Raw genomic sequence first — 15,273 nt, 5'->3', positions numbered from 1 at the left:
CAAAATCCTGGGCATTAATATGGAGTTGGTCCCCTTTGCTGCTATAACAGCGTCCTCTCTTCTGGAAAGGCTCTCCACTAGATGTTGGAACATTGCTGCGGGACTTGCTTCCATTCAGCCAGAAGAGTATTATTGAGGTTGGGCACTGATGTTGGGCCTTTAGGCTTGGCTCACAGTCGGTGTTCCAATTCATCCCAAAGGTGTTTGATGGGGTTGAGGTCAGCGCTCTCTGCAGGCTAGTCAAGTTCTTCCACACCGATTTCGACAAACCATTTCTGTATGGACCTCGTTTTGTGCACGGGAGGCATTGTCATGCTGAAACAGGAAAGAGCCTTCCCCAAACTGTTGCCACAAAGTTGGAAGCACAGAATCGTCTAGAATGTAGTGGAAAGCTTTCCCAGAAGAGTATGCTGTAGCGTTAAGATGTATCTTCACTGGAGCTAACAGGCCTAGCCTGGACCATGAAAAACAGCCCCAGACCATTATTCCTCCTCCATCAAACTTTACAGTTGGCACTATGCATTCGAGCAGGTAGCGTTCTCCTGGCATCCGCCAAACCCAGATTTGTCCATAGGACTGCCAGATGGTGAAGCGTGATTCATCACTCCAGAGAACACGTTTCCACTGCTCCAGAATCCAATTTCGGCAAGCTTTAAACCACTTCAGCCGACACTTGGCATTGTGCATGGTAATCTTAGACTTGGGTGCTGCTGCTCGGCCATGGAAACCCATTTCATGAAGCTCCCAACCAACAGTTCTTGTGCTGACGTGGCTTCCAGAGGCAGTTTGGAACTCGGTAGTGAGTGTTGCAACCGAGAACAGGCGATTTTTATGCACTACACGCTTCGGCACTCAGTGGTCCTGTTCTGTGAGTTTGTGTGGCCTACAACTTCACGGCTGAGCCGTTGTTGCTCCTAGACATTTCCACTTCACAATAACAGCACTTATAGTAGACCGGGGCAGCTCTAGCAGGGCAGAAATTTTCCGAACTGACTTGTTGGAAAGGTGGCATCCTATGACAGTGCCACATTGAAAGTCTCTGAGCTCTTCAGTAAGGCTATTCTACTGCCAATGTCCGTGTATGGATGGCTGTGTGCTCGATCTGATACACCTGTCAGCAACGGGTGTGGCTGAAATAGTAAAATCCACTAATTTCAAGGGATGTCAAGATACTTTCGTATATATAATATATCTATTGGACCTCCTTATGTTTTGGGGCAGAAATGTGCAATGTCATGATCATGTTGTAAAAAGGCAGTGTTATGGGTTGACTTTTATGATAGCCTTAGTTTCAGCCAGATCCTTTTTTTATGACAAGATTAATGCCACCTGCATGTAGGAAACACATAGTAAAGGATAGTGGATGGGAAGGACCATTTTTAGTAGACTCATGTCATGTTAACCAGATTTGAATAATGAAGATATTTTGACTCTGGCTTGTATTCCTTCTCAGCTGAATATATGCTCCTATATTCTTCACCCGTTTTGAGTTACACAGCCAGACCAAAATTAGCCTCTCATGGGATCATCAGGGCCAGATTATTATACAATTTCAGACAAAGTAAAAAGTTATATTTGGATATTATGCATGGTTGAATATATTAGTAAAATGTATTTGCATGTTAAAAACCTGAAAGTTTAAGATTAAACAAGGTTAAATGTTCCTTTTTGAAAGGTGATTTCGAAACTATTTTTCGGGGATAAAATAATTATTTCTGCTTTCCATATCATTAAAATTAAATGTGTGTGTTTAGCTGGTTATAAAAATGTTAATACTGTACCACTAATATTTGTTTGTGATCGTTAAATGGGATTTCATTGGCAAAATATCAGTGGTTCAGTTGTGTACCTTTCTATTGAGGAGGTAGACTACTACATTACCTGCCAGTTGGCAAACTTTGCTCCCATCATCAACACATGATTATCCGGGTGGTCTAATAGCTGTTTTTCACCACAGTAAACATTCTTGTGTCTGAGCAGTGCTATGTCAAGGTGACCAGAAGGAGTTTAAAATGTTTTCTCATAGTTAAGTCACTGAACATTTACAAAGTTACACTGTATACAGATAGAAATGAAGAACAACAGCAAAGGTGCTCGTCGAGAGCTAAGAAATCTCCATTAAACAGCAATGTCTGTTAGTGTTCCCTCTTTTTCTCCTTCTCTCCCTTTTTCTCCCTCTCTTCAGAGTGAACTGCAACAGCCTGTCCTGTTATTCCAATGTTTCCTCAACAGGCAGCTACCAATGAAGCTCATCTCCTGTCCAGAGAAAACAAAGCCAAGCCACATTCCCAGCGTTCAATTTGCTGTTACATCGGAGGTCGGTGAATTGGGGTTTGGGCTCTGTCTGGAAGAGCTGGGTGGCTGGTAATCTGCACTGGTGGGGGTCTCAGCCTGGTCCATGGAAATTACTGGTGTGAATATTTACAGATCTTAATTTGAAAAGTCTTTTGTTCATGAGAACTGTTCTGCACTACAGGAAATGCCAACATGTAGTGTATTTGAGTTTTAAAAAGCATTCTAAAGTTTGTAAATTCTACTTAGGGCAAATCCAGTCTGAATTTTCTAATGAAAAAATTTATCATCCTCTAGAAAAACTTCCATTCATTATAATCCACATTATAATTCACATTTCCAGTTGCTGGAATCTTTTCCTGCTGTAGCAAACTGGCTCCAATTAATATCCTACATCTGTAGGAAAGCTCTTCATGTGAAGGCACACACAGTACATTTTCAGCTTTCCTTTCCTAAAAATGTAATTTTAAATGATAAAATCATGGTAATAAATTTAATTCACTGCAAATTAACATGGTTATAGCCTAGATAAAAAGCTGTGATAGGATCTAATGTGAAAAAGCCAAAAGTGATCTCGTTCTTACAAAAACAAACCACAAACATATTGATGATGATGGTAATGATAATGATGATAGCGTTGTTGTTTTTTTACTGTGTAAATCCTGAATTGTTGTAATCTGACCAATGACTGTAGGTAGGAACCATAAATACACCGGCTCTAGTTTACTCCCGGAGTGATTTCATCAATGGTAGCAAAGTGTCATCATACAAGCTAGCATGCCGCTAGTCAGTTTAGCGAACTGTCTCTAATATTGTTTTATTATTTCACTAAAAGTTATTACCACGTATCGGTGAAGGTCTTTACATATTAAAATAGCATCACGATATTTTGTATCTCGGTTGAGGCTGTTGAACTTTTCAGGATTAAGAACTCTTGGTTAGCTAGCTCGTAAACAGTTGACTGTACAGCACTGTCATTTGGGTGACAAGCGTGTTGCTGCTGAATAAACCAGCTGACGTTATCGAATAGGTAGGTCACGTATGTGATTTGCTTCATCTACTACTAGGGGGTCATAACCTGACAATTTGGTATTATTGTTTGCACGTATTGAATCAATTTGTTCGCTACAGTAGCTGACTGCATATGTTTGTGTGTCGCTAGCTAGAGTGGGCTTGCTTTACGATTTTGGGATAATGCAATAACTTGCTAACTGTTTGGTGTCAACAAGAGAGCAAGTCTGGTTATCAGTACAATCATGTTGAAGTGGTCACAAATTTGACGTGTGTGTGTTCCCAGGTGTATAACAGCAGATGGAGCTGCAGGCGGTATTGATGGCTGCTGGTGGTGGGTCTCGTATGATGGACCTAACCTACAACACCCCCAAACCTCTGCTACCTGTAGGAAACAAGCCCCTCATCTGGTACCCCCTCAACCTGCTGGAGAGAGTGGGGTTTGAAGGTAATATTCTCTACATTTAGGGCTTGATCCAGTCAAACCCACTTTGGTGTATTACTGTTACACATTTTTTAATGATCAAATGAATCCCCAAATCCTGGTTTTGTATACTACAACAACCAGTTAGACGCACTCACTGGTAGATGCTTCCCGTTTTCAGAATAAGAGTTGCATGTGTGTGGGCAGTGTCAGTAGTTTGTCACCAATGGCCCAATAGATGTCACATAGGGACTGACAGTCAAAAGTACTGCTCTAGTGCTATCAGTTGCAGAGTCATTCTTTTTTAAAGGACATATACCACCTTTACAATACGATGGCCTCCAACTCCAAGACGTGTTACGTAGTATTTCAGACATAAGGAGGCCTACAACCTAGCTAACATGTTTTTTTTGGAGTATGTGAGTTTAGCTAGCATACTTAAATATTGCAGTTAAGACCAAGTGAATGCATGGGTAGACCTATTTACAGTGTTTATAGGTCCCAGCTGTGGTCAGTTTGCTGCCAGGCCTCACCAGTCAGGCTGCATTTGGGTAATGATAAGTTGAAGGTAATTATTGGGGGATAAATGACAAAGATTGTTATATAGACTACTATTTTCCCCTCTAATCATATGCCTCAGGGCTTGATATAGGACTCCTTTCGGCCTAGTTGTAACTTTCATAGCCATCCACTGTGGTCTGGGAAAGCTGTTCTTGTCCACCTGTGTGCTTCAGTAAAGTGCACGTCAAGGCCCTCCACTGGAGTATCAGTCTTCTAGAAAGTGTGGATTTTTTATATTTTTTTTATGATTTCTTGTTGAGTTCCTCATTATCGTTAGTGTTGAAGTAACCTAAAGCAAGGTTTTATCCCACCAAAAGAAACTCACGCTAACTGCTTTTATTGTTAATAGGAGTCCAGTTTCACTAATTGGTGCATACAAATAGGCTATAGGGAGTTTGCAAATGGAGATAATGTAGCGAAAGTTGACATACTATCCCACCTGGAATACATGTTCTAGTCAGAGCCCTCCCAGTCCCTATAGTAACTTCATGTGTGGCAGTACTTACTGTGAGAAGCCAACTAGTAAGGCCCTGCAATTAGATTTTACAAGGCTAAATAAGGCAACAGTAAACAAACTAGTTTGGTTGAAACATTTATACAGTCAAGACTCCATTACAAGACTTCCTAGCAATGTTCTCAATGTGTAAATACATCTATCACAAACTCTGTTTCCATTGGAAGTGTTTTGAATGATTTTCATAATGTATATTCTGCCAGTAAGCACATTGTCTAATATGTTTGGTCATTGTCATCTGTCCCATTTTGCTTGACTGGGTTTAGTCTTTCTAAATGTCTTTTATTTTTCCTCTGTAGAGGTAATTGTTATCACAACCAAAGAGGTGCAGAAGATGATCAGCACAGACCCCAAGGTGAAGCTGGATGTGAAGATGAAGTTAGACTTGGTGTGTATCCAGGAGGATGCTGACATGGGCACCGCCGACGCCCTCAGGCACATCCAGCAGAAAGTCAAGGTGGGTGGAATGGCACCCTGCCATTTGGGATGCATACACAGACTGTTGATCTCAGAGCCAGATTGGCTGCTCTCTCTGCCACCGCATTGGCTGGATCTACTGTGGGTGCTCCTGGGGGATAAATCCAAATTGAGTTATGGGTGTGTTATATATACAGTGCCTTGCGAAAGTATTCGGCCCCCTTGAACTTTGCGACCTTTTGCCACATTTCAGGCTTCAAACATAAATATATAAAACTGTATTTTTTTGTGAAGAATCAACAACAAGTGGGACACAATCATGAAGTGGAACGACATTTATTGGATATTTCAAACTTTTTTAACAAATCAAAAACTGAAAAATTGGGCATGCAAAATTATTCAGCCCCTTTACTTTCAGTGCAGCAAACTCTCTCCAGAAGTTCAGTGAGGATCTCTGAATGATCCAATGTTGACCTAAATGACTAATGATGATAAATACAATCCACCTGTGTGTAATCAAGTCTCCGTATAAATGCACCTGCACTGTGATAGTCTCAGAGGTCCGTTAAAAGCGCAGAGAGCATCATGAAGAACAAGGAACACACCAGGCAGGTCCGAGATACTGTTGTGAAGAAGTTTAAAGCCGGATTTGGGTACAAAAAGATTTCCCAAGCTTTAAACATCCCAAGGAGCACTGTGCAAGCGATAATATTGAAATGGAAGGAGTATCAGACCACTGCAAATCTACCAAGACCTGGCCGTCCCTCTAAACTTTCAGCTCATACAAGGAGAAGACTGATCAGAGATGCAGCCAAGAGGCCCATGATCACTCTGGATGAACTGCAGAGATCTACAGCTGAGGTGGGAGACTCTGTCCAAAGAACAACAATCAGTCGTATATTGCACAAATCTGGCCTTTATGGAAGAGTGGCAAGAAGAAAGCCATTTCTTAAAGATATCTATAAAAAGTGTCGTTTAAAGTTTGCCACAAGCCACCTGGGAGACACACCAAACATGTGGAAGAAGGTGCTCTGGTCAGATGAAACCAAAATTGAACTTTTAGGCAACAATGCAAGTCGTTATGTTTGGCGTAAAAGCAACACAGCTCATCACCCTGAGCACACCATCCCCACTGTCAAACATGGTGGTGGCAGCATCATGGTTTGGGCCTGCTTTTCTTCAGCAGGGACAGGGAAGATGGTTAAAATTGATGGGAAGATGGATGGAGCCAAATACAGGACCATTCTGGAAGAAAACCTGATGCAGTCTGCAAAAGACCTGAGACTGGGACGGAGATTTGTCTTCCAACAAGACAATGATCCAAAACATAAAGCAAAATCTACAATGGAATGGTTCAAAAATAAACATATCCAGGTGTTAGAATGGCCAAGTCAAAGTCCAGACCTGAATCCAATCGAGAATCTGTGGAAAGAACTGAAAACTGCTGTTCACAAATGCTCTCCATCCAACCTCACTGAGCTCGAGCTGTTTTGCAAGGAGGAATGGGAAAAAATGTCAGTCTCTCGATGTGCAAAACTGATAGACATACCCCAAGCGACTTACAGCTGTAATCGCAGCAAAAGGTGGCGCTACAAAGTATTAACTTAAGGGGGCTGAATAATTTTGCACGCCCAATTTTTCCGTTTTTGATTTGTTAAAAAAGTTTGAAATATCCAATAAATGTCGTTCCACTTCATGATTGTGTCCCACTTGTTGTTGATTCTTCACAAAAAAATACAGTTTTATATCTTTATGTTTGAAGCCTGAAATGTGGCAAAAGGTCGCAAAGTTCAAGGGGGCCGAATACTTTCGCAAGGCACTGTATATGTATATGTGTGTGTGTGTGTGTGTGTGTGTGTATCAGTATACTGTACAGGCGTATCAATACAGACCTTATTAGTGTATGTCTAACAGTCCAAGTCAACTGTCTCATAGTAGAGCACCTCATAGATAAAGTGGAATCAATGATTAATTGCTTTGGAATTTGGGGGGGCCACAGAGTCAGCTTTAGGCTCTACGGATGACTGATCATTTAAAAAAAGAAAAGGGGAAAAAATGCCTGCACAAATGTTCTCACAGTGTGTCAGTGTTTTTACCGGACCATGTGGGTAGGGGGGGTTCATCCAGTGAGGGAGCGAGGGTACTACTAGCCCCTGAATGAGCCTATAGAAGACAGGCACCCCGTGTTTCACCTGGACACAGTATGGAAAGACTGAGGTCAGCAAGGCTATTGAAGCAGGAGATCCTGTGTGCCGCTGGGCGACCACTGATCCGTGCGTTCCTGGCTCCGGCTAAGCGAAGGGCCTCATTTCACCTGCTGAAAACCTGCCTCCCCATCCCCTCCCTCCAGCCATTGCCCTCCTTCCCCCTCCCCTCGCTGCTTTCCAAACATATGATGTCAGAAGCAGTCCGTTGCAACCCACCCTGGTCTGTTGCATTCTGGAGCCTGTACAGGGAGACGTGTGGGGACAGCGACCCAGAGTACTTTATATTTTTTGTTGTCAAAATTAGATCATATTCAATTATTTTTGTTATGTTGGTACTGTAACTGTACAAAGTATTAAGTTCAGACTTAAGAGTGATTGTGTGGCTCATCATGAGTCCCTATTCAGACTCCCTATTTGCGTTCACTTACAGTAAAGCCACGTTACAAAGGCAAATAGATATTCATTGACTGTCTGGGGGCAAACAGAACCCACCGGGCTCAGCTGGCCTCCAGGGTGATGAGAGAGCGGGCTCCAGCATGCTCCTTTCCTTCCCTCCCAGTGCCTCCACATGCCTTTATTCCTAATCCACCACAGTCACATAGATTAAAGGCATTGAGTTGCACTGCACACAAACAGACACTGGGGTGATGAGAGAGGACACCTGGCAATGGGGCTCCAAATCCCTGCATAGGAATCACTCTGTCGTCTCTCCCCTCCCAGACCATCTCCTCACACGAACACACTGCGCCCGGAGAATGATGGGTGTATCTTCCTAAATACTGTTCCATTTGCCTAAAGTCACCTATTGAAAAAAGATTAGTGTACAAGCACTTTCTGTTCAGTGCAGTGATTAAGCATTAAGCCACTTTGACGTTTGCCCCTCTTTACTTGGTTGGAGATTCTGGGGAAGAAGCAGCAGTGAGTCCAGTATGTATGACACAGAGCAGCAGGCTTTTCATGTGAGTGGGGACACAGGAGACATGGTTGAGTGAGAGCGGGAGGTCGGGAGTTCTTGCTATTCCCTCCCGTGCACACACAGACAGACACACACAGAGCTTTTGGTAGAGCTCCCCCTCTGTCGTAAGTGCATGTAATAGAAGAGACTACACTCTGTATATTCACAATTTGAATTAGGCTTAAATAAGTTTAAACCTCTCAATCTTTGTTTTCTGATATTACATTTTTGGAATGTGTTGGAGATGAGGTATAAATTAGAATAGTTATATACGAATTATAATTTCAACATTTTTTTTTTTTTTTTTACTATTGTAGGCTATTAGTAGGGTCGTTCCACCTCAAAAAGCACAAGAGGATTTCAACGCTCACTATATCAGATTGTCCTGAAATTGTTTCTGCAGTTAGAAACCGATAAGATTAGCATTCCTGAAACTTTATTTTGTTGAAATATAATTTGATCTCTGAGAAATTACGCTAATTGATTGTGAGCAAGACAAAGGAGCTCATCGTGGACGATAGGAAAAGGTGCGCCGAGCAGGCCCACGTTAACACCAACTGGGCTGAAGTGGAGCAGTTTGAGAGTTTCAAGTTCCTTGGTGTCCACATCACCAATGAACAATCATAGTCCAAACACACCAAGACAGTCGTGAAAAGGGCACGACAAAACCTTTTCCCCCCTCAAGAGATTGAAAAGATTTGGCATGGGTCCCCAGAGTAAAGTTCTACAGCGGCACCATCGAAAGCATTTCACAGTAAGGTCTACAACTGTTGTTTTTGGCACATGTGACAAATGTTAATTTATTTTAATTTCTAGGATTCAGATTATATTAAATAAATATAGTACCCAATATCTGATTTGGACCCATTAGCTACCAATGAAATATATATCACAACTTTGAATTTCACCCCATCTCAAAATCTAATGATTTTGACCGTTTGCAAGTTTAGTGAGCTTCTTTTCTCCTCCTGCTTTGGCCATAACAGTGTGCCTTGCAAAGGGATTTTATTTCCTCGTTATGATATTATCAACTTTGTCCAGTATATCTAAAAAACCCTGATTGTTTAAAGCAAAACTACCAAAACTTTTGCTGAGGGTGAACCTGATCAATTGGAAAAAATATATATTGTAAGCAGTGATTGACTCGGACTGGAGCTCACCGGAGCTGAGTTCCGGCACCTCAAATATTCTACTGCTTGAGCTCCCGTCCTTCTCATAGAATATTAGCTAAAAAGTATTGTGGAGCACCTAAATGTAAATAGTACCGGCACCTAAAAAGGAGTACCGGCACCTATTTCAGTCCAAGCACTGATTGTAAGCCCCGTTCAGCAGCCTATAGCCAGATAGATAACAATAACCTAGCAAATGACATAGGTTGTCACTCAACTACTGAAGCGTGATATTGCACAAGCCATTTTAGCACTTGAATGCTGAAGGTGCCGTGCGGATGTGCAAGATCAGGAACAGACCTTCCGTTGGTCAGAATGCAAAGCTGGACATAGTGAGCACTTTGCCTGGGCTACTGATATTCCCTGGGGTTGTTAGGCATGTAAAATGACTTGAAGATCAATGACTGTCAACGCATCAGTTGTCATAAAAGTTTTACCATCCCCAAAATGTTGCTGTTATAGAGCTAATTCTACACATTTTGCCATGGGGCTTAGAGAACATTTGCAGTTTAAAAGCTAATTTCCTGCAATTCTACACATTTTGCTATGGCTTATGCCTTGTTCTTATGACTCAAACATTGTAACAAAATAAATGGGGGCACCATGCCATGACATTTTTCGGAATTTTCATTCTCCCTGGCTGTCTAGTTTTTATTTTGGTGATTTGTTTGTTCTCCAATATGATCTTGTAAAAATGTAGGTGTGACGCTGCTAAATGCATGTAGTGGAAACACTATGTTTGAGAAATAATATGAATTTCTTCTCCGTACTATGTTATGTATTCTCTGTGAATCTGGGGATGTTTTTATTTTATTTTTCCCTGGTCAGAGAAATTAGTCATTGTAGTATTTACCATAAAGTAGTGTGAAAGTACCAGGTTTTGACCACTAGATGCCACTGTTCCTGCTATACCGCCACACTATTTTATCCATTTTGCTGGTCTCTTGTGTTTTATTAACTTTGGGTAGAAAACCAATAGTTGTCTCATTATGAAAATAAATCAATTGTGTGGTCATCCTCCATGAAAACAATTCAGTTTGTCCTAATAGCAACCTAATGCTTCAACCCAACTCTCCTTGAATAGTCCAAGTGTCAGCTCTGAAAGGGCTCTCCATATGCAATTCTCATATGAAGATTTTTCCTTCAAGCCCAGAACTTTGATGGAGAAATAGGCTAGGGGCTAAAATGTTGTGACAACCCTAAAAAATTATTAATGCATGGCAGTCTTATGTTTTTCAATAAAATAATCAGGAAACAGCTCTATATGTATTGTGAATAGTGACACTAAACCCTTTACCATTGAAGACCATTAGAGACCATAACATTGAAACCATTAGAACTGCTGTGGCCTAATGGTTTGCTTGTTCAGCAGGAATGGTCTAACAGTAATCCAGACCTTTTTTAAGGGAATAAACCACACACACAAAGGGGCCATTTCCTGGACACCAATAAAGCATAAAAGGGCAGATTTGTTTCATGGAAGACAGGCTTGAATTGTGAGGATTATTTTCACCATGCACAGAATATATTGGTTTTCTACCCTAAATTGCAAAGAAAATGCTGTGATCTATTTAATAAACTCCAGAGACTAGCAAAATGGATGTGTGGCAATATAGCAGAAACAGTGTCATCTAGTGGTCAAAACCAGGGTATTTTGACACTATGTTCAATAATAGACAAACTAATTTCTCTGAACTGGGGGAAAAAACATCACCAGATTCACATGGAATACTTTACATAGTAAAGAGAAGCAATATTTTAAGCCGCAACTTCATACTACACTGAACAAAATATAAACGCGACATGTAAAGTGTTGGTTTCATGAGCTGAAATAAAAGATCCCAGAAATGTTCCATATGCATTTGAGAGCTTATTTCTCTCAAATGTTGTGCACAAATTTCTTTACATCCCTGTTAGTAAGCATTTCTCCTTTGCCAAGATAATCCATCCACATGACAGGTGTGGCATATCAAGAAGCTGATTAAACAGCATTATTATTACACAGGTGCACCTTGTTCTGGGCACAAAGAAAGGCCACTCTAAAAAGTGCAGTTTTGTCACACAGCACAATGCCACAGATGTGTCATGTTTTGAGGGAATGTGCAATTGGCATTCTGACTGTGGGAATGTCCACCAGAGCTGTTGCCAAAGACTTGAATTTAAATTTCTCTACCATAAGCCGCCTACAACATAGTTTTAGAGAATTTGGCAGCACATCCAACTGGCCCCACACCTGCAGACCATGTGCGGGCGAGCGGTTTGCTGATGTCAACTTGCTGAACAGAGTGCCCTCTGGTGGCGGTGGTGTTATGCTATAGACAGGCATAAGCTACGGACAACGAACACAATTACATTTTATCTATGGAAATTTGAGTGCCCAGAGATACCATGACTAGATCCTGAGGCCCATTGTCACGCCATTCATCCGCCACCATCACCTTATGTTTCAGCCTGATAATGCACAGCCCCATGTCGCAAGGATCTGTACACAATTCCTGGAAGTTGAAAATGCCTGTTCTTCCATGGCCTGCATACTCACCAGACCTTTCACCCATTTGAGCATTTTCGGGATGCTCTGTGTCGACATGTATGACAGCGTGTTCCAGTTCCCGCCAATATCTAGCAACTTCACACACAGCCATTGAAGATGAATAGGACAACATTCCACAGGCCACAATCAACAGCCTGATCAACTCTATGTAGATGAGATGTCACACTGCATGAGTCTGGTGTGGTCACACCAGATACTGACTGGTTTTCTTATTATTTATTTCTTTAAGTTATCTGTGACCAACCAATGCATATCTGTATTCCCAGTCATGTGACATCCATAGATTAGGGCCTAATGAATATATTTCAATTGACTGATTTCCTTATATGAACTGTAACTCAGGTAAAGCTTTGAAATTGTTGCATTTTATATTTTTGTTCAGTACACTTGTCAAACAGAACTGTACAGTGCATTCGGAAAGTATTCAGACCCCTTGACTTTTTCCACATTTTGTTACGTTACAGCCTTATTCTAAAATATATTCAATTACTTTTTTTCCTCGTCTATCTACACACAATACCCCATAATGACAAAGCAAAAACAGGTTTTTAGAATTTTTGGAAATGTATTAAATATAAAAAACGAACTTATTTACTTAAGTGTTCAGACCATTTGCTATGATACTCGAAATTCAGCTCCGGTGCATCCTGTTTCCATTGATAATCCTTTGATTCTACGACTTGATTGGAGTCCACCTGTGGTAAATTCAATTGGTTGGACATGATTTGGAAAGGCATACACCTGTCTATATAAGGTCCCTCAGTTGACAGTGCATGTCAGAGCAACAACCAAGCCATGAGGTCGAAGGAATTGTCCGTGGAGCTCCGAGAGAGGATCGTGTCGAGGCACCGATCTGGGTAATGGTACTAAAACATTTCTGCGGCATTTCTGCGGCACACAGTGGCCTCCATCATTCTTAAATGGAAGAAGTTTGGAACCACCAAGACCCTTCCTAGAGCTAGCCGCCCGGTCAAACTGCGCAATCGTGGGGGGAAGGGCCTTGGTCAGGGAGGTGACCAAGAACCCGATGGTCACTCTGGCAGAGCTCCAGAGTTCCTCTGTGGAGATGGGAGAACCTTCCAGAGGGACAACCATCTATGCAGCACTCCACCAATCAGGCCTTTATGGTAGAGTGGCCAGACGGAAGGCACAGCTCAGTAAAAGGTACATGACAGCCCACTTGGAGTTTGCCAAAAGGCACCGGAAGGACTCTCAGACCATGAGAAACAAGATTCTCTGATGAAACCAAGATTGAACTCTTTGGCCGGAATGCCAACCTTCACATCTGGAGGAAACCTGGCACCATCCCTATGGGTAAGCATGGTGGTGGCAGCATCATGCTGTGGGGATGTTTTTCAGTGGCAGGGACTGTAAGACTAGTCAGGAAAGATGTATAGAGATCCTTACTGAAAACCTGCTCCAGAGTGCTCACTGGACAACGACCCTAATCATACAGCCAAGTCAATGCAGGAGTGGCTTTGGGACGAGTCTCAATGTCCTTGAGTGGCCCAGCCAGCGCCCGGACTTGAACCTGATCGAACATCTCTGGAGAGACCTGAAAATAGCTGTGCAGAGACAATCCCTATCAAACCTGACAAAGCTTGAGAGGATCTGCGGTGAAGAATGGGAGAAACTCCCCAAATACAGGTGTGCTAAGCTTGTAGCGTCATACCCAAGAAGACTCAAGGCTGTAATCGCTATTGGATGTTGGGGTGGGATTGGCATGTGGTAAGGGTTGTCAATGGGTGGCTTTTGATTTTTGGGTGGGGATTCCCCAGCTCTTACTCAGTAGGAAGAAGTTGGGTACTATATTTATTGGATATTATCTGAAGCCTATAAATTAAAAGGGCCAATTTTGGTGCAATCAATTAGTTTAGGGAAAAACAGTTGTGCCCATCTTACCTGTTTTTTACTACAGAAACAATTTCAGAACAAATTGGCTGTAATGACATGGAACGACTCGGTAGCCTCATCTACATGATTTGTATAGTATGTACAAAATGCATATTGAAGAGGGCCTCCCTCCACATTATTCATTTAAATAGTATAAACACTTTCTTCATGTCAAACACACATAACCCAAACTGTTAAATCGAGATCAGTTGTCACTGGAATGTCTCGCTACAATGTAAATGTCAAATTGACAGCGCTCAGCAGAGACTTAGCCTAACTGCTGAAACCAGAGGTGTCTGACTGATTGCACTGTGTGTGTGTGTGTGTGTGTCTATGGACTGTGTGGAGACAGCAGGAATAGCAGGCAGGCCCTCTTGTCAGACACACCCTCTCCTCTCTCCAATGTGCTACATTCAGGGTGGTCTCACCTGGCTGGGAGGGGAGCAGGGCCTTGGGGCAGCCAGGCAGAACCAGGCAGGGGAGGAAGGCAGTGTGTGGGTGGCCCTGACCTAACCACCAGAGATCAGGCCTGCTAAATGGCCACAAACCCCGTCAGATGATCCTCCAGCTGACACCATTCCAGTGTCACACAGTCTGCATCCCAAATGGCACCCTACTCGCTATCTAGCTCACTACTTTTGAACAGGGCTCAGACTACCATCAGCCGTCACTCTGCCTCCGACCCACTGACTGGACAGCGTGTGGAGCGACAGACCGATAGCTCCCTCACGACCAGCTGCAACAAAGGGATGTTTGTTACTTTTGGTGGTTGGTTAACTTGGTACTCAAAAATAGAAATCAGTGCTATATGTTTAGCCATTAGGAGCGGCCTAGCGGATCGGTTTACCTTGACATCGTGACTTCAACTAATGGGCGATTATCCCAGCTGTTGACAGCATACATCATTGTACGGCCAGATGTACATACCCGTGTATTAGATACAGTGCCTTTTTCCACATTTTTTTCATTTACAAAGTGGGATGAAAGTGGATTTAATTGTATTTTTTTTGTCAACAATCTACAAAAAATACTCTAAAATATGTTTTGAAAATAAAACACTAATATACCTTGGTTAGATAAGTATTCAAAAACCCTTAGTCAATACATGTAAGAATCACCTTTTGCAGTGATTACAGCTGTGAGTCGTTATTGGTAAATCTGAGCTTTTCACAGCTGGATTGTACAATATTTGCCCATTTATTCTTTCTAAAATTCTTCAGGCTCTGTCAAGTTGTTTGTTCATATTTGCTTGACAGCCATTTTCAAATCTTGCAATAGA

The 15,273-nt window shown here is 42.1% G+C and overlaps 1 protein-coding gene across 4 annotated transcripts in view; it reads left to right on the top strand.

Annotated features, from left to right (window-relative positions):
* Positions 1–15,273, top strand: part of eif2b3 (eukaryotic translation initiation factor 2B, subunit 3 gamma) — a 78,522-nt gene that overhangs the window by 30,067 nt on the left and 33,182 nt on the right. Inside the window, exons 2-4 of one of the 4 annotated variants that reach the window (XM_021589494.2) lie at positions 2,186–2,317; positions 3,590–3,751; positions 5,102–5,259. In XM_021589494.2, the coding sequence (XP_021445169.1) occupies positions 3,604–3,751; positions 5,102–5,259 (306 nt within the window). In that variant the 5' untranslated portion in view covers positions 2,186–2,317; positions 3,590–3,603. Of the gene's footprint in view, positions 1–2,185; positions 2,412–3,005; positions 3,323–3,589; positions 3,752–5,101; positions 5,260–15,273 lie in introns of those variants that run through there. The other 3 variants (XM_036966443.1, XM_021589493.2, XM_036966444.1) reach the window with 3 other exon arrangements.

The sequence above is a fragment of the Oncorhynchus mykiss genome, chromosome 28, assembly GCF_013265735.2.
Source record: "Oncorhynchus mykiss isolate Arlee chromosome 28, USDA_OmykA_1.1, whole genome shotgun sequence".
NCBI classification, from domain to species: Eukaryota; Metazoa; Chordata; class Actinopteri; order Salmoniformes; family Salmonidae; genus Oncorhynchus; species Oncorhynchus mykiss.
Note: the sequence above shows the minus strand (reverse complement) of the source record. Positions and strands in the feature narration are given on the sequence as shown.